A 25,379-nucleotide genomic window follows, 5' to 3' on the forward strand; every position below is an offset into this window, starting at 1 on the left:
ACACAGAATCCTCCAGCAAGCAAATGGGGTGGGTGCTTTCTCAATGTCAGTTTCTTCTAAATGACAAATCAAAAGAATTCTAAAAACCTGCCATAGGGCACCTCTCCCCTCAGAACATTATTTTTCAAGAAAAAGATGGTGCTGGCAGAGTGGCTCATATAATAAGAGCACCTGCCTAGCAAGTGTGAGGCCCTGAGTTCAAACCCTGGTCCCACCAAAAAAGAAAGAAAAAGATGGTGTTTGTATTAAGCTTTATGGTGAAAAATATTAATAGGAATATACACTGCTCTAGCCTGACTCCATATACCTTTTTTTTCCTTACTACCTTCAACAAGAAATGTGGAGTTTAATATCTTTTCAGCTCAAAAATTCTATGATGTGCTGGGTGCCATAACCCATGCCTGTAATCCTAGCTACTCACAAGCATAAATGGGATGATCACAGTACAGTTCATGCCTGGGCATAAACATGAGACCTCATTGGAAAAATAACTAAAGTAAAAAGGGTTGGGGATGTGGCTCAAGTAGTAGAGCACCTGCCTAGCAAGCACAAGGCCCTGAGTTCAATCCCCACTACCAAAAAAATAATAACAGTAAAAGTTTAAAAACTCTATGCTGTTCACAAGCACACATTTGTAATCCCAGCACTTGCGAGGCCTAGGCAGAAGGATCTCAAGTTCAAGGCTACCCTGGACTACATAGGAAGACCCTGTTTAAAAAAACAAAAAAAGCAAAATAAAATAAAACCTGTGATGTTGAAGAGCCTGAAGGTCATCTGAGACTCGAGAAGGACAAATTTCACCTTGAGTCTCCAAACCCAACTTTGGGAAAGATCATCCACCTGCCTCGTGCATCAGAAATCCAGGTTCCCAAGTTCCCTTCTGGTTGGAGGGAGGGTTGAGATTTGCCTGGAGGTGGATTAACTGCTCTTACAGATGGTCCTGTGTAGCAGCCTCCTTTATCCCTTCACTAATTTGCTGATGCCTATTTGGGGAAAGAACCCTAGGGGGTCTTTGCTTTCCAGTCAAAGTAGGGATGGGTATCCGGTTAGTTAAGACTCATAAAGGAGGATGCACCAACTTGTTATTTCTAGTTACTGTGTTACTTCAGAGGAAAAGACATTTGTTTCCTGGTGATGAGAAAACCAGAAGAGATAGGACATGGCTCAAATAGTACAGTGACTGCTTACCAAGCACAAGGCCCTGAGTTCAAATCCCAGTGTTGACTGGTATTAGATTTACCCCTGGGTGCCAGGTAATTACAACCCAGTAAATCTCTTGAGTAAAGCCTCCATGTTACTGAAAAACAATAACCCAACAAGTTAGCAACATGTTAGGGCCCAAATCCACCATAAAGGGGAGCCAAAAGCTCATTAGCAAACCACCATTCTTCGAATGGTCATAGTAATCCTATCTCTGTTTCAGATGAAATCAGGAATGAAACACAGAACACCAGTAGTGGTTAAGTGTAATTTTCCCCCAACTTTAAGGTGCTTCTCCTTCATTCTCCTACACAGGTCCAGACTGATAGCTTAGTTTTTAAAATTCTTTTAGTTGCTTCATTGGTTCTGACAACACAAGTGCCACTATTTTAGAAACTGAAGGATTCTACCAAGTAGAAAGGATATACCTTATTTGGATAGAGCATTTTCACAGGGCTTGTCTGCCTCTTCAGGATTGTGCCAAAAATGCAAAGCACTAAGAGAGACAAAGAGGGAAATCCAGGCTTTATTCCTGTTGAACTACTTGTTCCACCATAGAGAATATCCACAAGCAGGAGCGGCCACACTACGAAGGCAAACTGAGCTGCAGTCTCACAAACACCCTGTTGCTTCCTCCCAGACCGCTAGCATTGCTTCCTACAGATAGCTTAGGTGCCTAAAAATTGGCACGCTTCAGGCTGCGGTCATCGCTTTTGATTTGTACTGGAATCCCGGCAGCTTCTCAGGTTGAGAGAGGGCAAATCACTAAAGATGAAAATAACAGCTCGGGTCTGTCCTTTGGGATGATTTAGGTTGGTTGCTTAATTTGTAAATGTTCAAAAGTTTTGAATAATCAATTGTTCCAAATAAGGAATATCCTTTTCCCCGGCAGACCCTTCAGTTTCTAAAGTCACGGAGCTTGTTGTTACACACACACACATAAGTGGCATGGGGCATTACCTGTCTTCTGGCTACTTCCTGCTGGCTAGGGGCAATGTGGGGGGTTATTGAGTCTGGAAAGTTTGTAGAAGCATGATGGCCTTGAACTGCTCCCCTGAGATAGCCCGAGAAATGGCAGTAATACATTCCTGTAACAGTTTTTGGAGGGTACTAATGAGGCATGGTAGGAACATTACAGCCAGACAGACAAGAATGAGAGAGGGACCACCAGCAGGATTAGCCATAGGTACAAGGAGGAAAGAATATTAGTAGGCTGTACGGATGTTAGCTGTTGTGCTCTGTCCCTGAGTTTTTTTTTTTTTTTATCCTGTCCCTAACTATGCCAGACTTACTGGTGAAGAAACAACAATCCTCGTTTAGGAAGAGGCATAGCCTGCCTTTTTCAGCTGTGAGGAGATCTAATCCCCTCCTGTTTTGAAGGCAAGGTCACAATGGGAAAAATAAGGAGTCCCAGTAGAGGGAAGACCCGTGGCATCCACTTAGCCCAGGAAGACCACTGTTCCCAGCTGTCTGTTGTTCACTGTTGGAGATTGGCATTGAGTTCCTGACGTAAAAGCAGCATCCTTTGTGCGTGGTCTGAGTGGTAGCCTGTCTAAAGAAATGTACCCTTTGGGAGACGAAGTGAGCCTTGACACATGGGCCAACTATCAGCATGAGAAGGAAAACCAAGGGACCTTGGGGTACAGACCTTGGCTGTAAGTTTAAGTAGGCAAAGGAACTGGGGGCAGGGGACAAAGGTATATATAGTAAACGGTTCCAGTCACAGGTGTGGCCTGGTTGGTCATTACCTCAGTCTTTGTTTTGGGAGAGGTTCCAGAGTTGTTATCTGGAGGGTAGAAGCAGTTTAGGTCTAAAACTAGAAACACCTGCTTCGAATGCAGAGGAAGTAAAAGTCAGAATGCTCCCAGTTAAACAGACTGCCTAAGGGAAGATAACTCCATGAGCATGGGCTACTAAAAAGATAAGTTTGGAGCCAGCAAAAATAATGTCTTTTTACCTAAAATGAAGGCCTTGGCCAAAAATATGAGTTTGCCTTCTGTCAGAGGTGCTGCAAAGGCTTGAGTGACCAGTAGCCCTGCATAAGATCTTTAAAACCTCTCAGCTTTAGTAACTTTTGTGAGGTCTGGCACAGGGGAGTCCATCCAGATTGTGAAGCTTTTCCCTCTCGTCTCCAAACTCTCTCTGAAGAGAGTTAATTAATCTCTCTGAAGATTTTGTTAATTAACCATCTGGTTAATGAGAGTCACTTGGTGCAGGAATACCTTCTCCTGGATGTTCTCGGCATTGGAGGGGAAGCTTCAGGCAGGTCAGGTGGGAATCAGTGCCAGATAAGACCCATTTGCCCAAACAATAAGAAACAAAAGAGGTTTAGAAGAAATGGGCCTACCTGGCATTCATTTTTAGTTCTGCTTGGACTATAGATGATATCCTGACAACTTAAAAATGCTGCAGAATGTTAACAGACAATAGTTAAAGATTTTGAAAAAAAAAGCCAGCAAAAGTAAATATCTAGAAGGCTGACTCAATTGAAAAATAGGTACTAGGTAGAGTTATTTCGGGTTGGATTGCAAATGCTCCAAAGAGGGACCCAGACTGAGAGTGACAAGACTTAGAATAGCCATAGTTAAAATGCTGAAAAATAGTTTGGGAATTGTCAGAACATTTAGTTATCTCCTTTGTGGACCACATTTTTAGGAAAATAATTATGACTGATAGTATAAAAACATCAGCACTAAATGCTCTTTGTTACAGTTAGGAACATATGGACACAAGCTTGCAAAAGTCTAGCATCCTTAACTTTAGATCTCTTACAAGTTAGGGGGACAATGCCTGTGATCCCAAATAGCCTTATTTTCTAATGTACAAGTATATTTCATACATACAAGGTAACACTTACTTGACTAAAACTAATATAGGCCAGGTTCTAAGTAGTAGGACTGCCCAAATAGAAAGGTTTTGCTGACTGTTACTGATAACAAACAGCACACCTGCCAAAAGTTTCATTAACCATTTTCTATGTCAAAGGTTTCGATGTAACGCTTTTGGATAAAGAACTTTGGCTGTTTAGTTAAATTTAATGCTTTTTGATATAAGAGAGCTTTAGCTCATCATTTTACATAAATTGACACTTTTAACTTTGCAAATGTTTGTACAATACTTAAAGTCTAGACATAGAACACAGTAATAAGGTGATCATGTAAGAGCCCTTTGCATGAGCAAATACGTAAATGAACTCTGATTTAGTAGTACTTAAAGCTTGATAAAATCTTTCCTTATAACAATTTTTTGCAGATGTTACTCAGAGCAGAAAAATATTAAGATAGCCTTGTTTTATGGGCATAGAGAATTAGATTTTAGTTTGACATGAACCTAGAAAATCTTTTAGGCAACTCTTAGATTATAGTCAACTTTTAACTTTGTCATATACCGAAGCTTTTATTATACACTTTTAAGACTTACTCAGAACCTTCATATAACATTCTGAAACTTCTGATGGTTTGTCCTTACCCCTCTTCTCCATATTTGGAACAATCTTTAAGACAAACTCTTCTTTACAAAATACTTTTTCATCCAAAAGCTTTCTTTCCCTTTAACTTTTCCCCAAACATACACTCAATACCTATCTATATCCTTTCTACTTGTTGACTTTGTAACTTGTATTTAAAAATAACTTTTATAAGAATTTTAAATTTAAGTAAAATTTTTTTTTAATTAGCCTTATATTTATACTGTATAGACCCATATATACAGGCAATTTTAAACTGTTTTTATGCAATAAGTAATTTATAAAGATACCATTTGTTAATAAATCTAATTATAAAAAAATTGAATATAAATTACACTTATGATGGAATAAAACAGATTAAAGTTACTGTCCATAAAATAATGCCTATAATTTAGACAGATCTGATTGACATAACCTTTGAAAAACTGGTTTTTCTTAAAAGTAGCAGCAGAAGAGGTGGAGGAAAGAAGAGAACAGAAGCCTTTCATTTCGTTACATTAACTCTATAATAAGAATCATCCTAAAGATGTTTAAACACACACATAGTAAAAAAAAGTTTTAAGTTAGGCATGCCATACATGTCAATTTAAGCACATGTATATTCAAGAGTTCAAGAACATATAAAAATTAAGTGGCCACAAGTACATTGATTAGTTATTTTAAAAAAATTTTCGGAGCAGATTGAGATGTGTCCCATTTTGTTCTTTTAGGACTCGTTTTGGGCAACGTAACACCTGTGGCAAGAGTCAATTCTAGGAAAGTGTTTTGAGTCAGTCTCAGTCTCCAATAAGAAGACTGTTGTCATAGCTATCAAACTTTTGTCTCTAATAAGTTAATCATACAATAATAGCCATACACAAAATTTACACAATGAAACATAAAACAATTACATTAATTTCAAGTGCACTCTTAGATATGGAAGGCTTTAGATCTACCTCTAGGGGTGTTTTTAATAATTTTTAAGAATAGTTTGCCTTGGGCTACAGTAACTTTGTTATAAGACAAATCTTTAAAATAAATTTAGGGAGCCTAGTCTTGTAGTGTTGGCATTCCATATCCTTGTCAGGACAAAGGATACAGGATGCATGAGGGGATATACAAGTCCATCCTCTTATTTTATACTAAGAATTTTGTTTTTAAATTAGAATTTGTATGACAGGCTGGAAAATGGGCAGAGTGCAAAGTAAAAAGGATTACCTCTCCAGTGAAACTGGTGATAGTAAGCATGGAAAAGGTAGAATGAGTTAGCCCCTCAAGAGTTAATATTTAGGTAAGGCAACTCATGAAAAATCCAAATGCCTTATTGAATCTGTAGCAGAACTCAGGAAGGCTGCCCTTTTGTCTTTTAGTTCATGCCATAATCTAGAAAACAGATTTTAATTTTTATTTTAAATACATGGGGCATTTTAGATAGAGAACTGAAATTCTGTCATTGGTTTTTCCATCCTGTGCCTACATGAGGCTGAGGTCATGGGTCCATCATCCCAACTGTATTGTGCCTTGGCCAGGACAGCAAACGGGCCAGCCCATGGTCGCTACCTGCAGTGACCTGGATATGACCTGATCCCCTTCCTGGTCTTGACATGTCTGCAGTGGGAAAACTACCCACCATAAAACAAGACTTAAAGGAGAAAACTGTTAGTAGAGTGTTTAGGCAGACTTAGAGGCTTAGTCTTAGGTGAAAAACCAGGAGGCCAGTACAGAAAAGTAGCTCCAATCATAGGCCACATGTCATTTAGATTTCCAATTGATTTTATGTTTGTAGTCCTGGGACCATATGAGTCACTCGGGGTGCAGAAAGAACGGACAATGTGACTTGATCAGGACTTTTCTTTCCCTTTCTCCCTGTCCATTTCTGTCTCTACTGTCCTCATATGTGTAAGGTACTGCCGAATTAAGACCACACCACATGTGGAAAGGAAAGGTTTATTGGTCCAGACTGCAGGGCCATCAATCTTGGGTTCAGAGTGAGGTGGCTTGGCTAAATTGGGTAGTGGGCTTTATAGGAGGGTCTGAGCCATGGGGGAGGGAGAGAGAGTCTCTGGTCTCTGATTATCTGCAATCACCAGATGAAACAGGTCGACATGCCTGGCTAGTTGAGTAACTGGAAGTTCCTGAGTTGTTTTGCAAGCTGAGAAACAATCAGGCAGGGAGAAACAAGCAGTCATAAATCGGGGTCTGGTTTTAAGGTGTAGCCTCGGGTCCTTCCACCCACCCCAAGAATGCCAGGGACCTAACAATCTGTATGGCCAGTCCAAGAGAGGAGACAGGAGCTGGACATGGAGTAGGAGGAGTGAAAGTAACCTCCATAATGGCTGAGACAAATTTAGAGAAAACTTTTAAAGTTATACATTGTTTATATCTTGTGAAATGAGAAAAAAGGAAAGGATGACATAAAGCTAGGTTGAAGCCAGAGGAGACGGTTTTTGATGGTGATGTAGCTGTGGATGGTAAGGTGTTGGGTGCAAATCCAGCCATGGAAGATGGTCTCTGGTGGACCTGTCAAAGAAAGGAAAGGGTGGAACAGCGGTGGAAAAAAGGAGAGAGGCAGTGGGAACTGGGGAGGAAGACTCCAGCCTCCATTCAGTGCCTGAGAGTGAACCTGGGAAGAGCTGCTGCTGTCCACTGCTTTTCAGGTTGTAACAGCAGAGAGCTAGAGTCAAACCTACAAGCTCCAGCAGTTTGAACAAAGGGAGGGTCGGACTTGAGATAAAAGAAAGCCTAAAGATAAGAGACCTCTTGCCATTTGCTGTTTCTCACAATAAAGTTGTCGAGGTCTCGGAGGACATTGGGATTAAAATTTTAAATTTGGGCCATTTAGAGGAATTGTCTAATTTGTATTGAGGTCAAATTTAGAAAAACAGATGAGGATTTTTCATTTTAGATTGCCCTTTAGGCTCAGTTTGGTAAAATTGTATAAAAGACACCCCAGGGGGAGTCAGAGGAAATCTTTGAGTGGGTATTACCCATGGCTGCGGTTAGGAAGTTTTCCCTAGGATGTCCCCCAGAGAAAACTTGCAAAACTGGAAAAACGAACCTGGGGCCACAGAGTAACCAGGGCCAGACTCACCAGGAGCCAAGTTGGCTGGAAGGTGAGAGGGAGAAATAGGAATACCGAAGGGGAGAATGGCCAGACTGACACACTGAGGTGCCACACAGCCCATCCCTGTAGAAATCAGAGCCGGTGTTGAGAGTGTGGAGTGGAATCCGCAAAGGGCCCTGCAGGAGGTCTCAGAGGAATGAGAAGTTAGGAGCGTATGTATGACTAAAAGGTCAGGCCCCAGAGTAGTGTGGCAGAAAATATAGTAGTGTTAGCATCATATAGAGGATAGTGAGGTGGGAAAGGAGAGGAAGGGAGAAAGAGAGAGGTTAGACAGTTTTGGGGATAGAGGTGGGCACCAGCTGCACACCTCAAGGGAACTTAGGCATCCCTTGGCCTTTGTGTGTCTCTTTCAAGCCCGGACCAGAGACCCCACGGGGGTGCATCATTGACCTTATGAGGATCACCATGAAATCACAGTAGCCCCGAAAGGGTGTTCCTCCCCACATCCCTGCTCAAAACTCTCCTGGGTTTCAGCACCAAATGAAAGAAAAGAGGAAGCTGGAGGTGTGGCTTAAGTGGTAGAGTGCTAGCCTATGAAAGAAAAGTGAAGAAGCTGAAAAGAGACACACTGAGAAAGCATCTGTGACCTTCATAAGCATCAGGTCTTTATTAGGGAGACGAGACCTGAGAGGGGCAAGAGAGCACGCCTTTCTTACAGCCTGAGGATTTTAAACATCCTGTGGGGTGGGGAAATGGAGGTTGGAGGGGGATGGGCATTAGATAAGATGGTTGGGAAGGAGGATGGGGGGGAGGTGCTGGACATTAGTGGGAAGGTCATTGGGGTTGGGGACTTATGCGTGTTATATTTCAGTGTTTCTCTGCATTCCAGCAGTTATGTTCTTACTTCATCATTTTCACTAGTGTCACCATGTGCCATGATTTTAAATCACAGGGAAAAGGGAATAAAAAAACTATAATGCTCATCGAGGCTTTCCCGTATGAGGTTAAAAATTTACTTGTAATCAATTTTTGTATAGGTAATATACTCTAAAAGTTGTTAAAAAAAGTTATTTCTATATTAAGCCCTCTCAAAATTAAGTTTAAGGTACAGCTATCTTGAGCCCCTTTTTTCATAAAGGTTAAACACAGGCTTTGGAATCAGAACTGAGTTCAAATTCCAGCTTTGCCTCTTACTTGCTTGGTGACCTAAGACAAGTTACATAACCAATCTGTGCCTCAGTTTCCTCTTTTGTAAATGGGGTAATGACAACATCTACCTCACAAGATTATTGTGATGATTAAGTGTGAAATGATGATAACAGATGCCTGGCAGCCCAATGGAAACTAGCTGTAATAGTCATTTGTGTGCTCCACAGAAGTTACACTAAAGATTCTTGGTTAGAGTTAACCTAAAGGCAGGTTTTCTTTTCTTCCTATTTCTTTCTTTACTTTTTGTTTTTGTTTGCTTGACTTAAACAATTGAAAAGAAAACCTATCCAGCCTTTTGAAGTAAAAATTTATACCAAAAGTGAATTTATGCCAGGCACGGTGACATGTGCCTGTAGTCAGTTAATGAGAGGCTGATGTAAGAGGACTGCTGGAGCCCAGGAGTTCAAAGCCAGCCTGGGCTACATAGCAAGGCCCTGTATCAAAGGAGAGAGACAGGGAGAGGGGGAGGGAGAAGGGGAGGAAGGGAAAGGGAGAGAATAAGTTTATTCATCTCACTGATATGTAAACAGAATGATATTTATTTATGCAGCAAACATTTGTTAAATAACTGGTAAATTTCAGGCTCTATGCCAGGCACAGGGATGATAAGAACAATAAAGTGTGGTCCCTGCCTTAACCTGCTGATAGTCTGGGTGATTGACAGGTGACAAGTGATTAATTACCTGCAGTATAACAAAGGCTGTGATGTGACAGAAGAATACAAGTAAGAGTATGGGATGGGAGCATGGGTTTAACGGGTTCAAATCATAAATTGGTCCTATTTTTTCCTTAATTGAGTGAATTAGATCATGAATTGTTTCACATTCTAAATTGAAAGATGAGCAACCTCGTGAATTATGGAGGACCTAAAATACACTGTTTCCTACAGGGCAGGGCTCCCTACCAGTGTGGTCACTTTGAGAGTTTTTGATCTGAATGTTCTTTGGCATGTTTTTTTCCCTACTTTTCCTCCTCTTTCTTTTCTCCACTTTATTTTTTGGAGACCTGGGTAGATCCCAAAAGAAGGATGCTTATGGATTCTAAAAGTAATTTGTAGGTAAAGACAAAAAATGATTTTTAACCCATAATTTTCATACGAAAATGAATACAAACTTTTCCTGTAGTCTCATCCATACTGAAAATGACCATTTTAGTTCCATTGCATTTTTCAGAATTCTCAGTCGTAATCCTCTGACAACTGTTGAAGATTCCCATCTTTTTAAATTGCCAGCATTAAAGTATCTGTAAGTATTGCAATAATTTTTATGAGTCATGAGATGATTTGTGTTTTTGTCTACTTTCATCAAAGGTTAAGCTGTCATTTTAGTTTTAACTAGGTAATTGAAAAAATGTTATTGGCAAAGGAAAGGATTAAAGTGACCAAGACAGCCAGCCAGGGAAGAACACATAGAGATACTCAACATGTAAACACAGGTAGAAATATCATTTATTCCTCAAAGCAAAGAGTAAAGGATAGCAGTGAAAGCAACATGAAAATGAGAAGGAAGATAATGGTTAGAAAAAAGACTTAGGCTCTGGTCAGTGCCAAAGTCATTAATTTGATGATGCAAACAGTAAACTTAAATTTCTTCAATAAGAGTAATTATCTTAAAAAAAATAAGAGTAATTATCTTATGTGACAAGGTCGTGAAATGGCTTGTTTCATGGGGAAGTCAAACCTGAACTAATAACATTTCCTTGAAAGGTCTTTTTAAGTACACACTGTCTGTGTTGGGGTTCATCATGAATGTGGGCTTTTCTCCCTCAGGGACCTGGGAAAAACACAAGTGCGACTTGCGACACTTGAGAACATCCTCCTGATGACTCTTAAGTTGGAAAAACTGTAAGTTAGTTTTTCTTAGATTTATGTATCGCTTTAGTTTTCTTTGGCTTGATTAATGTCTTAAATCAGGCTTCTTGAGATGCCATTTCCATGTAATAAAATTCACACTTTTTTTTTTTTTTTTTTATGGGACTGGGTTTGAACTCAGGACTGCACTTGTTAGGCAGGTGCTCTACCACTTGAGACAAACCTCCCAAATTCACACTTTATACGTCTACAGTTTGATAGTTTTGCATGGCTATGTAATCATGACCCATTCCTGATGTTGAATGACCTTGTCATCCCCAAAATCCCCTCATATCCTTTTGGAGTCAGTCTACTCCTCCCACTGGTAGTCCCTTGGCAACCATCAAACTTTTTTTTTTTTTTTTTGGTGGTACTGGGGTTTGAACTCAGGGCCTACACCTTGAGCCACTCCACCAGCCCTTTTCTGTGATAGGTTTTTCCAGATAGAGTTTCACAAAGTATTTGCCCAGGCTGGCTTCAAACCACGAACCTCCTGATCTCTGCATCCTGATTAGCTAGGATTACACCTGACTTTTTGAGCGTTTTATAAATGGAATCATATAGTACTTTGTGTTTGGCTTCTTTTACTTAGCATATTCCACTGGCAGTGTATGAGAGTTATATTTGCTCCACATTTTCACCTGATCCTGATATTTCAATTTCTTTCTTAAATTTTAGCCTTTTTTTACTAGTAGGTGTGTAGAGGTGTCTCATTGTCGTCTTCATTTCCATTTCTTTAATAGCTGATAGATAAGGTTGACTGCATTTATGGGCAACTGTCTGCTTTACAGAAGTGTCTGCTCAAATCTGCTCTCATGTTTTAGTTGGATATTTATCTCCTTCTTTCTGAGCTTTAAGAGTGCTTTACATACTCTGGATCCAGGTCCTTTCTCTCAGATATGTGCTTAGTAAATATCTTCTCTCTGGTTGTGGCTCGTCTTTTCACTCCACTGTCTTCTGAAGAGCAGATGTTTTAAATATTTAAATTTTGATGAACTCTAATGTAGGAAATTTTTCTTGTATGGTTTGTATTTACGTGTGTATGTGTGTCTTACCTACGAAATCTTTGTCTAAGAACTTGTTGTCACTGGGCAAGGTGGCTCACACCTGTAATCCAACATACTTGGGAGGCTGAGAATAGGAGGACAAAGGTTCAAGGCCAGTCTGGGCAAAAATGTAGTGAGAACTCATCCCAATGAGTTCATACCAAGCCAGGTATGGTGATACATTTCCATAATCCTAGCTACAGCAGAGGCTGTATATAGAAGGATCAAGGTCTCAGGCTAGCCCCAGGCAAAAACATGAGACTCTGTCTGAAAAATAACTACAGCAAGGCCAGGTGTGGTAGCTCACATCTGCAATACTAGTTACTTGATGTTAGAAATATCTTTAAGATATCAGGATATCAGGAGAGACAGATGACACAACTCAGAAGTCAACCAACAAGGCAAAATTTACTTCTGCAGAAGGGTGGGCCATAGACAAAGAGCAAGTACAACCAGCAGGGTTTTATCTCTAATGCAATGCTGCCCCTCCCCTGAATTGGGCAGATTTTGGGGGTCACAGTCTATGCAGTTGGCTAATTTGAAAGAGGACATTGGGATGGGCTGTTGAAGAAAAGTTTAAAAGCTCTAGGAAGCAATAACTGTTTTAGGTTATCAGCTCTGGAACCAGGGGATCTAGTGGAATTTTGTCCAGCTGAGGATAACCACTTTTGTTCTTAATAGAAACTTTTATCATATTAAGTAGCATCCATGAAGCAAGTGTATGGGAAGCAAGTTAGTGAGACTAACATTTGTAACAGCAGGGGTTACTGATTAAATCCTTTGACAGAAAAGACCCAACCTAAGCTGATTCTCACACTTGAGAGTCTGAATTTGGGAGGATCATGCTTCAAGGCCACCCTGGGCAAACAGTTCATGAGACCCCTATCTCCAAAACAACTGGAGCAAAATGGAATGGAGGTCTAAGCAGTAGAGTGCCTGCTTTGCAAATGTGAAGCCCTGAGTTCAAACCCCAATCACTCACACACACACACACACACACACACACACACACACACACACACACAAAGGGCTGGGGGCATGGCTCAAGTGGTTGAGTTAGAAACCATAGTACCAGAGGTGCAGCTCAAGTGCTAGAGCACCTGCTTCTAAGTGCAAAGCCCTGAGTTCAAACCCCAGTCCAATCCCAAAACAAAACAAAAACAAAATTAAAATAAAAAACCCATAGTACCTACAAAACTGTTAAAAATGAGAGGGGAGGGGGCTGAGAAAGAGTAAAATAGATGATCAAAGAACTTTACATGCCTGTTGTAAATATCACAACAAAAGCCCTTTGTACAATTAATTTATGCTAGTAAAAATCAAATTAAAAAAACCACAGTAGCAACCAAAAAAAATCTTTGTGTAAGCCCATCATAAGATTTTCTCCTATGTTTCCTCTTAGAAATTACAGTTACATTTAGGTCTATGATCCATTTTATTTTTTTTGAAAGTTTTGAAAAATATTCTGTAGGGTCTATCACGACATACCACTTACAACAGCTTAAATTGTGACACCTTCCCTCCAATATGGCAAGCTAAGTAGAAATTTATGTGCTCAAGGTTAGTATGGAAAAGGCCCTTCATTTAGCCCTCTGCTCTGATCATTTCCTTACTGAAATCGCCACGATATCAAATCTGTTGGTTTCTGCTCCAGTCTTATCATCCTCAACCTCTCAGAGCATCTGCCAGTTGATCCCCCACTATCAGGGAGATGCCTTCCTTTGGATAGCAGAGTCCTCATCACTAACCAGGCTTCTTAGTTACACAAGGTAGTGGTGTTCTCCCTTGTCCTTCCTCCCTCCTTTCTCTTCCCTTCCTTCCCTCCCATCTTCCTTCCTATTTCTCTTTTTTTCTTCTCTTTTGAGACAGGGTCTTGCTATGTAACCCAGGCTGCCCTTTTTTTTTTTTTTTTTTTTGTGCTGCGTGGGGGTACATTGTGGGATTTACAAAACTTCTTACCATGTATCAAATATATCATACTTGAATTCACCCCCTCCACTGTTCTCCTCCCCCCAGGCTGCCCTTAAATTTGCAATCCTCCTGCCTCTGTCTCCTGAGTGCTGAGATTACAGGAGGCCATCATCATGCCCTGCTGCTTTTTTCTTAGATGGAAAAACACTGCCATTCTCTGTGGCCATTTTCACTCTTTAAGTTTTCTACATACCTCATGCACATTTATAAGAACTGTTTTCATGTGCTCATGCTAACATACATGTAAGTCTTGGGTTGGTTATGACTTTTTCCCCCCCAATATGGGTCATATTCTCTTGCTTCTTAATAATTTTTGGATTCCACACATTGTGAATTTGAGTTTGTTGTGTACTGTATATTTTGATATTCCTATAAGTATGCTTGATCATATTTCAGGTGAGGTTATGTTACTCAAAAACAATTTTACCATATAGGTCCTAACTTTGAAGATTTGTAAAGGGGGACCACAAAGTAACCTTAATCCAGAGTACATTATTGACAAGTACTAAGGCAAGACCTTTGAGTACCCAGTGCACCATGATCATTAGGCTTTCCAGTCTGCCCTGTGGGAGCAGACAGTATTGCTAGCCCTGTGCCATATCCTCTAATCTGTTTGGTGGTTCTTTTCCTGGCCTTGAGTAGTTTCCTCAGACACATGCTCTGATTAGTACTTTGCTGTATATTCCCAACCATCCTTCGACACGGCTCCAGAGTTCTTTCTCTGTGTGACTCTTTCTCCTCTGGTATTGTGCTCTAAATTACAGTCACCTTGGTTCACCTGGACTCTCAAGTTCCATTTTCTTTCTTTATTTATTTTTGGCAGTACCGGGGCTTGAACTCAGGGCCTCACACTTGCAAGGCAGACTCTCTCCCACTTGAGCCACTCCGCCAGCCTCAAGTCCATTTCCTTAACTAGGGAGATCATGGGTCGCTGCTTGTGTTCCTTCCCTACCTTGTAACCTGGAAGCTCTCTCAAAGCGGTAAGCTAGTGTTAGTCAGCTTTGCATCACTATGACAAAATACCTGAGAAAACAACTTAGAAGAGGAAAGGATTTATTTTTTCGGAGAGGGGGCTCTCAGTTTACGAGGTTTTTGTCTGTGGCTATTGCTGTGGGTCTGTGAGGAAGAACAAATGGTAGTGGGAGCCTGAGACAGAGGCTGCTCACTTAATGGGCAGCTAAGAAAGAGAGTGAGAGAGGGTCCAGGGAGAAAATATACACTTCAAAGACAGGCCCCTGTGACCTACTTCCTCCACCTAGACCCCATTTCCTAGGAGCCCAATTCAGCTATCCGCTTATAAATGGATTAATCCATTAATGAGGTTAACACCCTTCAACACCACCCTATGGGTTATTCCTCATAAGGAAACTTTTTATTGATGTTTTGTTGTTGTTGTTGTTGTTTTGGGTGGAAGGTTAAGTTGGTTCCTGTCACTCCATCTTGGCTATAAGCCAATAATATTCTTTAAGTCTGTTTTGTTTTTATTCAGGGGTAGTCATAGACCAGATGTTGTTTCCTTTAGTCTAAAACATTTGATCACCTTTTTTTCTTTTGCCGCTCATGACATCAGTACATTTAAACAGTCTGAGACAGTTGTCTTGTAAACTGTCCCACACTCTGGATTTGTCTTTTCCCCAGAACTAAATTCAGGTGAAACCTTTGATATGCCACATGATTTCAGGTGACCCATGATGCTCTTTAATCACGTGATTAAAGTGGCATCTTCAAGATTTCCAAGTTATTGCTTGATAATTACTAAATAACCAGTGGAGTAGCAATTTGAGATCAGTGAAGATGCTACCCTCAAACATCTTTTCACCCCGCTGTGCATCAATGAGAGTCCTGTTTAAACCAGTTATAATTCGCTTTTCTAATCCTATCACTCCTTCTACATTTATTAGCTTGCACTATTGTGCAGTCCTCACCACACATACCTGTTTTTTTTGAGTATCGCTATGGGTACAGGATTCTTCTTATTTATGTCGTACCTTATTATCATCTTTACAGTTCTTTGATGCTGACATTAAAGCCAGTGGACAAGCCCTCTACAGGGCTGAGCTGCAGCCTAGCCCTGTTCTTTTGTGTGCTCAAATTGCCCAGATTTGCACAATATGATCTGTTGCTTTCTAACAACACAATATGGATTAAGCTATGCTGTTTATAATACCTATAATAATTTCTAACATTTGCCACTCAGTGGGAATTGAGAAAGTGACTCCATAAGTTGGGAGCTTATCATAGAAGTCTGCCTCATTCCTGTGCACTCCCAACCCAGAGTGAGACTTGAGTTGAGAGGAGATGCTTCTGGTTGATACTACAGATCAATGTCACTCAATTCTAATCCTTAGCACTCTATTTGAGGCATATGACACCCACTGCCATGCTGATCCTTCATTTGGGCACCTGTCTTCCTTCCCATTTATTTTCAATATTCAAGAGCAGCAGTTTATCTTTGGGCTTCTACCAACCTGTCCAGGTCGTGCTGCTTCAAGAGTTCTTTCTACACAGCCCTGTGGTAGCCTTGGCCTGCCTCTTCTACCCCTCAGTAACTGTTTCCATTAACTTAATTATCTGTGTTTCCATTTATAGGATCTTACCTCGGCATATGGCCTGCTGCCTCTGCCAATTTAAATATAATATTGAACTTGTCTGCAAGACAGTCAAGCTGCATTGTGACAATGAATGTCTGACAAACACCATACATTGTGGTGAGTCTGTTGTTATATGAAAAATGTTTTAATTTTAATGTTCAGTTTTTAAGTAATGATCATAAATTTTTTATTTATTTATTTTTCTTATTCATATGTGCATACAAGGCTTGGGTCATTTCTAAATTTTTTAAACTAATAATGTAATTGCTTTAATTTTATTCATTTACCCAGAGTTAAACTCCCTACATTTCTGAACTGCTTCAGTGCCCAATGTCAGGTTCTTAGTTATCACATAATTTATAATATAACTCTTCCATATGGGCAAGGACCTAGAAGAGGCAGGGAATGATATTAATGGTCACACACTGTACTGTGCTCTCTGCTTGGTGCTTTGACATCCAGTGATCCCTTATTCATATAGTGTCATGTAGTTTGTAAGTTCCTTTTGTAAGTGTTAGTTACAAAATCAGAGTGCTCTCTGATTTCTAGGGCAGGTGTAGGTGGGTTTTGATAGTTTGTTTTATAATATTTTTATAAAAATATTATACGCAATGTTCTTTTATTTGGAGCCTGTGAGTTTCTAAATCTGTAACTAGCAATTGCTGCCTTGCTTTCCTAATGGAGTGAGGGCTCTTCACGCTTAGACTGTCCAACTCTGAACTCACTCTCAATCTCAGGCTTTCCTATCTATTCACAGATCCCTCGGGTGCTTTTAAGGCTTTCTCTGTGTATTGGGTCTCAACATTAGCACTGACTTCATGGCTCCCAAAATATCACTGCTTTGATATCCTGACAGCTTGGAAACAGGGCCCTACAGGTGAAGTGGGGCAAATAAATAGGAGTACTTTGTGACTTACGTGAACCCAGTGTTGCTTATTTTTCAAAACAATTTTTCACCAATAACATTCACTTCTCCCCCAGAGGTGGCAAAATACACTTTTTCATCTTCTTTTACAGTGAGGAATATAAGATCCCAGGTACCAAATAAATGCTTTAGCCCCATACCTGGGTCTTCTGCCTCCAGTTCTTGGCTCTCCAGGAGTCCACATTCTTCCTCTCTTGCCATCTTACCTCATTACCACCACTAATACTCTCAATTGTCCTGGAAAAAAAAAAAAGTCTACTTCACCATAGTCCATTTGACCTTCATGCAGTCAGAAACTTTGGATGGCTCCCAAGTTGGAAGTGTTAGAAATGAAATGAAAGCAGTGCAGACATTGGGCAAAAGTAGCATTTCCCTAAGGCACTTAGGATCTCAAGACATGTTTCCCCAGAAATTGCTGTTACTCTACAGATTCGTTGCACATTGCACTTAGACATACAGCTGGGCAAACTAAAAATTTCCTAACCTACATCCCGGCTCCCTGCCCAAATTTAAGGAAAGAGCCAGGAATGAGACAGTGTTTGTGTTTTTGTTTTTGTTTGGTGTAGAGCCTTCTTTTATGCAGGTTAGGCTACATGGGATCAGAGCCCAAGCAAAGGATGGGTAGGTGGAGGAGGACAGGGCCAGCTGAGGACTTTTTAGCAGAAAGAATGCTCCCTTCAGAGGATTGTCCTTCATCATGGTCCTCTGTGGATGGTAGCAAGAACACAGTATGGGGAAGGGAGGTTCAGAGAAGAAGCTTTGTTGTCCTCTGTTTCTGAAACAGGACAGTGTGGAGATTGTGAATGCGAAGAGAGTTTTGCTGAGCAGGCAAATATTTGTCTTCCAGTCTTGGTATTTTTTGAGTGTTGGGCAATTGACTGTCCTAAATAGAGTTCCTGTATTTCACACTATGGAATGTTCTGAGTAGGTTGCTACTTTGTTAAAGGTGGTTTTTTCTCTTTTTGTTGCCATTGCATAGGTTTAAGTTTGGGCTTATTTTTCTCCCCTTTAAATGTCACTCAAATATTTGCCTACCCCTACTTTATTTGACTGTGATATGTGGCGATGAACTGATTAAAAAAAAAAACAAAACTGGCTACCAGTCTTCCCTTATCAACAGCAGTCTTTTTTTTTTTTTTTTTGGACAGTTGAAGAAGCATCTATAGGAAATACAGAAGGAAAATTCATGAAGGTGTTACAGACCCGGAAGAAGAGCACAAGCACCGAGCTGACTATTGAACCAGAAAGGGGATATGAGGACCAAAATAGTGTCAGCTTTTCTGGCTTCATAAATGAGCAGCCAGCCTTTAATGATGAAAGTGATCTCATTAGTGCACTAAATTACATATTGCCATTTTTCTCGCAGGGAAATCTGGAAGAGGCAGAATCAAAATTGTTACCATTCATTAAGCTGCTTTTTTCCAATGTGTTAAATGGAAATAATTCTCCTGATAATTTGAAAAATAATATAAGAAGACCCACTCTTAAGCCTTCTTCAAACAACTTAGCTTACAAAAATAAATTGAACAAGCTCTATTTTCTGGAAAATGTGTTAGATGCAGAAATTCAGGAAAAAATTGATGAAATTAAAGAGAAAGAAAAAGCAGCCATGTTTATGCAGCCCAGCCTTTTAGGTTCCAAATCTAAACGCCAAATCTTTCAAAGGAAAATGGACACTGCCCAACCAGAGGAAAACAGCCTGGCAGAGTCTGCAGAGAAAAGGCTGCAGAGGGTGAACAGAGTCCTCAAGGGGCCAAAAGGCATACAGAAAAGGCCCTTCAAGGAAGTGAGGAAACAGAGCATCTGGGAGAAGCAGAGTGCCCCACCTCTTGTGGAGACTATTGCTGCAGAAAGGAGGGATAAGAGACCACCCTTAAGGGAGCTGGAGCAGCTTCACATGGTCCAGGAGCCCAGGATATCAGAGGAGTTCACCTTCCAAACAGAGCCCTCACTCACAAAAGAACAGAAGGCAACGGTCTCTTCTCTCCTAATTCCATACTCAGTGTCCACCACTGCAAAACCACTCCCTGAGGTCAGAAATAAAGCAAAAGACTTAACCTACACCATGTTTGTTTTAGAAGATGCAAATGCTAGAGTTAGAAACATGGAGGCTTCTAAACCAAGCACAAATGACCAAAAAAATCACCTTCATCAAACAGGCTCTCATGTGCTCCACAGAATACCCAAATCCAGAAAGAAAAAGTCACACTTGAACATGCTGCTTGCACACAGGCCTCCATTCTCTGCCGTGAGAAACCTCATAAGTTCCCCTTCACGAAGGTCCTTTTCATCTTTGCGAGACCTGAGTTCTCAGAACAACCCGTTTTCAGAATTAAATGTTTTTTCAGAACCTGTTATAGAGGACACGCCTATACAAAAGCAGACTGAAGGAAGTGCTCTTATGGCAAACACGGATGAGCCAGAAGATACTCTCTCTGAAGCCACAAACCAGGAAGATGCTGCTGATGCAGATTCCAGTGTGGGTGCATTTGATGAAATACCAACTGTGAAACAAACCAGTGAGATACAATGGGAATACCCCAGCATGGGCATTGACTCACCCACCAAAGATGTCCTTGGCACATTGGTACCCCTGGCTGACCATCTTATATCGAAGCTAATCCAGCAGCTTCCGTCCCTCATCCCCAACAGTGATGTGAGAGCACTTCTTTCTCGTATGATTAGGACCTTGGGAATTGACTGCTCTGATCCTGATGTGCAGGCAGTCTGTTCTAAATTCATCCTCAGAACAGGCTACCTGATGAAAGTTCTCAGTACACAGCAAGAAGCCAGTACATCCAGAACTGACTGGGATACAGACCAGTGGAAAACAAAGGACTACATCAGTGACAACACAGACGTTCAGAGTAAACAGAAGGGGCAGGAATCAAGTGAGGTGAGCAAATCATTTAGGATATGCCACTGAAGCAGGAAGACCAGTGGCTCTAGTCTAGTGCAAAGTTATGAAGCCAAGACAGTGTCCCCTGCTTTGTTTCTTTGGTGAGTGAAGTGGGACCTAAAACAGATAAAAATAGAAAAAAATGCAAATTAATGAGGCATGTAACACACTACATTTGGTGTGTTCTTTAATTCCCCTAAACTACTCAACTGCTGGAATGGGATTTTAAATAGTTTTCATCCTTCCCATCTCTTTGTTATTTAACAAAAAAATTTTTTTTTAGTTTACAGAAGAAGTTCCAGGATCTGGTTATAATAACAAAGTCATCTTGGCAGGATCTTTGGCCACAGTACTGATGATTTTGATTATAATTATCTGTATCATTGAGGTAAGGACCACAATTTGTTCAGGTTTCCAGAATATGTGTTGTCTTTGTAATAGACTCCAAACCCACAAACTGAAAACCAAAGGGATTTTCCCACTCTCTACAGAAAAGTAATTCTGTAATGGTGTACGTAGTCTTCTCTCTATGAAATAGTATTTCTCACTGTCAAGCCTGTGATATCAGTAAGATGACAGAGTCTAATTTGTATCTAGGAGTCAGGGGCCGGCAGGTGTTAGTTTATGAAGACCTCCGGGAAGATGATCACTGGCCACTGCACAGGCAGTACCCTCTGCATCTCCCAGTGGCTATGGCCTTTCTTGAAATTTCTATAAACTCCTATACTGTTTTTAATTTGTATGTACAGTTCAATCTGTATTTGTATTTATTTGTGTTTTCATTATTTCCTTTGCCTGCTTAAATAATAAGCTCTGAAAGGACAGGAAGCCTGCAGTGTTTTACCTGCCGTAGAAAGTAATGGCAGTCAAAGGAAGAGAGATAAGCATTATGTCAACTCCACAATGAGGAATAACACAATGCAATATTTATTTCAAGTAGCATACAGCGTCCAGCAACAGACAGACGAGGTGTTCCCAAGGAGTGTGTGTGTCTGTGCTGGGAATTAAACCCAGGGCCTTGCACGTGCTAACCAGGTGCTACACTGAGCTACACTCCTAGCCTAACACTAGGTGACTTTTGAAATGTCACCTTCTAATATTCTAGTCAGTGGGAGAAAATAAACAAATGGTAATAGAACAGCTGCCTAACTATTTGGGAGCAAGTAACAAAACATTCCTACTTTCACCTTAAACAAACATATTTCGGTAAATGTAAAGACAGGGGGAAGAGAGAGACAGAAACAAAGAGGGAAGGAGGGAGAGAGAGAAAGACAGAGGGAGGGAGGAAGAGAACGAGCTCTGAGAGAGAGGGAAACTAAGTATAAAAGTATTAGGAGAAAACACAGGCAGTACTTTTATAGTTTTGTGGTAGAAAAGAGCTTAGTAGGCCTGATGCCATGGGCAGGAACCTTTGGTAGATTTTGCCTCTGATGCCATAGCAATCTTAGCATTTATAGACAGGACAAAGAATTTTCCACAGATCCTCACAAAAATCCTGTGAGGAAGAGCTCATTGATCCTGCTTTACCAATGAAGGAGATCATTTAAGGGTCCAGTGGCAAAACTGAAGGCAAAAAAAAAAAAACTCCAATTTCTCTGACTGTAAATTCATTCTCTTAACATTCTCCAGGGGAGGGTTTTATGGTTGCATTTGTTTTTGGTTTTGTTTTCATACTGGGGTTTGAATTCAGGGTCTCACACTTGCCAGGCAAATGCCTAGTATTTGAGATAGGGTCTCAGGTTTTTGCCAGGGCCAGCCTGGGACCATGGTCCTCCAGTCCCTCTGAGTAGCTGGGATTACAGGCATGAATCGCCATGCCCTGCCCTGAGTTTTAATCACATAAATATTATACATCTTTGGTTAAGTTTATTCTGTGGGACTTTCTACATCTTTATTGCTAGTGTAAATGGGATCTTTCTTCCATTTTTCCAATTCATATAGGTACACAGGAAAGGTATTGAGGTGTGTGGGCTGAGGTGTGTGGGCTGATCTCTTTATTTTGTACTTAGCCAACTTGGTGAATTCTCATTACTTCCAATATAAGTTTAGTTAATTCTCTTGGGCTTTTGGGTTGTCCATCATTTCACATCCAAATAGTAATATTTTGTCCTTTCCTTTCTAGTGCTTATACCACATTTATTTTCCTTATTGCATTGACTGGGACCTCCTCAACAGCAGTGTCTCCAAGCAATAATAAGAAACATTTTACTCTTTATTTTTGATTTTAAAACAACACTGTTGTTTTGGTTTCTGGTAGATATTTTTTTCTTTTTTTTATTTATTCATATGTGCATATGTTGTTTGGGCACTTCTCTCCCCTGCCCCCCCCCCCTTTCTCCACCCCCTCCCTCTCCCCCCCCCCCCCCCCCCCGCCCCTGCTTCCAGGCAGAACCTGTTCTGCCCTCTTCTCCAACTTGGTTGAAGACAAGACATAAGCAACAATAAGAAAGACATAGCATTTTTACCAGTTTGACATCAGGATAGCTATACAGAGAGATTCCTAGCATTGCTTCTATGCACATGTGTATTACAACCCAGATTGATTCATCTCTATGAGACCTCTTCACCACTTCCAGGTCCCCTCGCACAGTGACCTCTGTCGTTTTAAGGTGACTATTAGATACGTATATTTTAATCAAGTTAAGGATGCTTCCTTTTTCTATTTGAAGGTTCTGTTAGGAATTATCCGCTGAATTTCATCTAAAACAGTCAATACAATGTATTAAGTGCCAGCTGCATGCAAGATCCTAAGTTAGGTACTGTGGAAGAGAAGAACTATTAACAGAGTAGAATTCCTGTGTTCAGAAAAGTTATCTCACTGGGTAAATAAGACCTAAATACAAGGACTGGATAAAGATTTGCAGATAGTGTTCACTGTGGTGGATAATCATGATTGTGCTTTCTTCCAAAAACAGATTTATTCCCACAGACGAACAACAGAGGATGATAGAGAAGGCTCCTCAAGGTAAATATAGGTCTTTTTATGAGGGTCTGAAAACGAGGGGAGAACTTAGAACTCATCTCTTTAGATCCCCTGGCCTAACAAGGAGGAAACTGCCAGAGGTGTAAAGTATACATATTTCCCATAGGGTTTTGATGGGCTCCAGCAAAAGCTGTTCCCTAGCCAAGGCGGAGATAGCCAGGACTTTGCTGTAATTAGTCCCTCAAGCATAGAGGGTGAAGAGTAAGAGGTTTGGGCTGTGCCTGCTCCTGCTGCTGGTGGGCATCAGGCCCAAGAAGAGGCCTTCTAGGGAACTGGGTTAGGAAGCCCCAGGATGTTAGGACACAGGGCTGGTGAAAGATAGAGCGTCTGAGTCCTTCCTCTAAAGTGGTGGGAAAACTTACCTTCTCAATCCTACTGGTTACCTTCTCATCTCTACTCTCTCTTTTATCCAAACCTCATAGAGTTTTAGCTAGGAGAAACAGTAGTTTGTCTCTTCCTTTTATAGTAAGGAAATGGAGAAGGAGAAAGAGGAAATACCTTATCCCAGGGTCACACTGCTAGTGAGTTATCAGGAAGGTGGCTCCTTTCAAGCCTGACACTTCTCCATTGATTACACTGTGGTTGGGCTGTGATTACATATTATATCATGAATCAGTACTTATATGCCATGAAGACAACCATAGTCTCTGGAATGATACACTCTGACTTTTCCTATTCTGTTTGTACTCAGAAAAGATACGTTGTGTGTTAGTGCTAGTCATGGCCGTTAAACTGATTTCATGCCACATTTATTAGTGACAGCCTGCAGTAGAAAAATCTTTGAGCTAGATAACTTCATTAGCTGGACTCAGACATTTGCTTGGGCTTGGTGTGACTCAACTTATGGGTAAAGCGGCTAGGAAAACAAAAGCACCTTCTCCCTCACTCCTCACCCCAACCCAGTGAGCAAATGATGCATGAGAGACCAAGTTTGCAGGGGACTGATATGAAAGACTCTGGAGAGCGTGAAATGCTTCTTCCCAGTATGGTTGTGCAGTTTGTTCACTGCACAGGGGTACTTAGCAGAGGAGAAAAGTGGAGCTGATGATCCTGCCTATGCTGCATGCAAGCCACACACAAAGGTCTCCCCAGACATTGTGGGGCTCTTTGGGACAGGCATGGACAGCTGCTGGAAGCCCTGCATGCATGGAATTGTTTTCAAGCCCCCAGGTCTGGGGTGACTTTGCTCATTGTGATTATGGACCAAAGCACAAGTTTTTGTCTTAGTAAGACCTGAGATGTACATCATAAGAGACTTGTAAAACAGCATGAATCACTAACTGTCTTGTGCATGTGTTTTCCTCCAAGGGGCTTTTTCACATTTCTGCGCAGGAGATACCCAACAGAAAGTGAGAGTCAGGCAAGTTTGAAGAGGACTTGGTGGTGTTGTGGTTGGAAAAGGGAGGGGAAAGCAGAATTAATATCTCCCCTTCTCTTTTCTAGGAGGGCTTCCTTTGCTTAAGGCGGCCACTCTGGCTTAGGGATATGTACAGACCTCAGTGCCACCCGGAAGAAAAATATGGCCCAGAAGCTACATGACAAGGACTCTTCTGATGAGGATGAGATTTTCAATAAAGATGCAGGGTAAATGGCTAAGGGGTGATTTAAGATTCCTGTCTAACATGGGAGTAAGGAACATTTGGGACTCTTTAGAAGAGTAAAAGCTTTGCTTGTTTCTTCTCCTAGGGAGCTCACTGAAGTCATCGTAGACAGTTCTGGATCTTCAAGAGAAAAAGGCTTGAATGATTCTCCCAGTGAAGTCAGTGAAGAAGCTTCTGGAACTTCAAAAGAAAAAGGCTTGCATTATTCTCCCAGGGAGCTCAGCGAAGTCGTCGTAACAATTCCAGCACAGGTAGATTCAGCCCGAGGGTGAGAAGAGGGAACTGGCTGAGGTGCTCTCCACTCAGCCCATACAGTGATGCCCATCCCACCTCAGAACTGGCAAATTTTTGTTTGACACTGCTTGTCAAATACTTATTATTCTCATTAAAATGTGTAAAATTTCTAACTCAGTCTATCCATGTAGTAAGAAATTAAAACCTAAAGAGTTAAATAATGTATGTGCAAATAACAAGGACACAGGCAGGAAAACTAGAACTGATGCTGGACTCCTTTGTGGCAGTCACGCTTCTGGAAGAAGCAGTGTAGACAGAGAAGAGAGCTTCCTGCCTTAGCTCCCCCAGTTTAATCATCCTCG

General features: G+C 40.9%; 1 protein-coding gene and 1 long non-coding RNA gene across 9 annotated transcripts in view; one reads left to right on the forward strand and one right to left on the reverse strand.

The window, feature by feature from the left end:
• LOC109676016 (leucine-rich repeat-containing protein 37A3-like) overlaps positions 1–25,190 on the forward strand; it is a 32,202-nt gene extending 7,012 nt beyond the window's left edge. For 3 of the 4 annotated variants that reach the window (XM_074045046.1, XM_020152549.2, XM_074045048.1), the window contains 9 exons: positions 10,091–10,162; positions 10,687–10,761; positions 16,374–16,492; positions 18,449–20,196; positions 20,483–20,587; positions 23,115–23,164; positions 24,491–24,542; positions 24,626–24,766; positions 24,869–25,190. In XM_074045046.1, coding sequence (XP_073901147.1) covers positions 10,091–10,162; positions 10,687–10,761; positions 16,374–16,492; positions 18,449–20,196; positions 20,483–20,587; positions 23,115–23,164; positions 24,491–24,542; positions 24,626–24,721 — 2,317 coding nt within the window. In that variant the 3' untranslated portion in view covers positions 24,722–24,766; positions 24,869–25,190. Of the gene's footprint in view, positions 1–10,090; positions 10,163–10,686; positions 10,762–16,373; positions 16,493–18,448; positions 20,197–20,482; positions 20,588–23,114; positions 23,165–24,490; positions 24,543–24,625 lie in introns of all 4 variants that reach the window. The other variant, XM_074045047.1, reaches the window with a different exon arrangement.
• Positions 1–25,379, reverse strand: part of LOC141413667 (uncharacterized) — a 58,325-nt gene that overhangs the window by 19,954 nt on the left and 12,992 nt on the right. For all 5 annotated transcript variants that reach the window (XR_012438415.1, XR_012438412.1, XR_012438414.1 and 2 more), the window contains one exon: positions 17,441–17,537. This is a non-coding gene — a long non-coding RNA (uncharacterized lncRNA). The remainder of the gene's footprint in view (positions 1–17,440; positions 17,538–25,379) is intronic.

Source organism: Castor canadensis, chromosome 11 (assembly GCF_047511655.1).
Source record: "Castor canadensis chromosome 11, mCasCan1.hap1v2, whole genome shotgun sequence".
NCBI classification, from domain to species: Eukaryota; Metazoa; Chordata; class Mammalia; order Rodentia; family Castoridae; genus Castor; species Castor canadensis.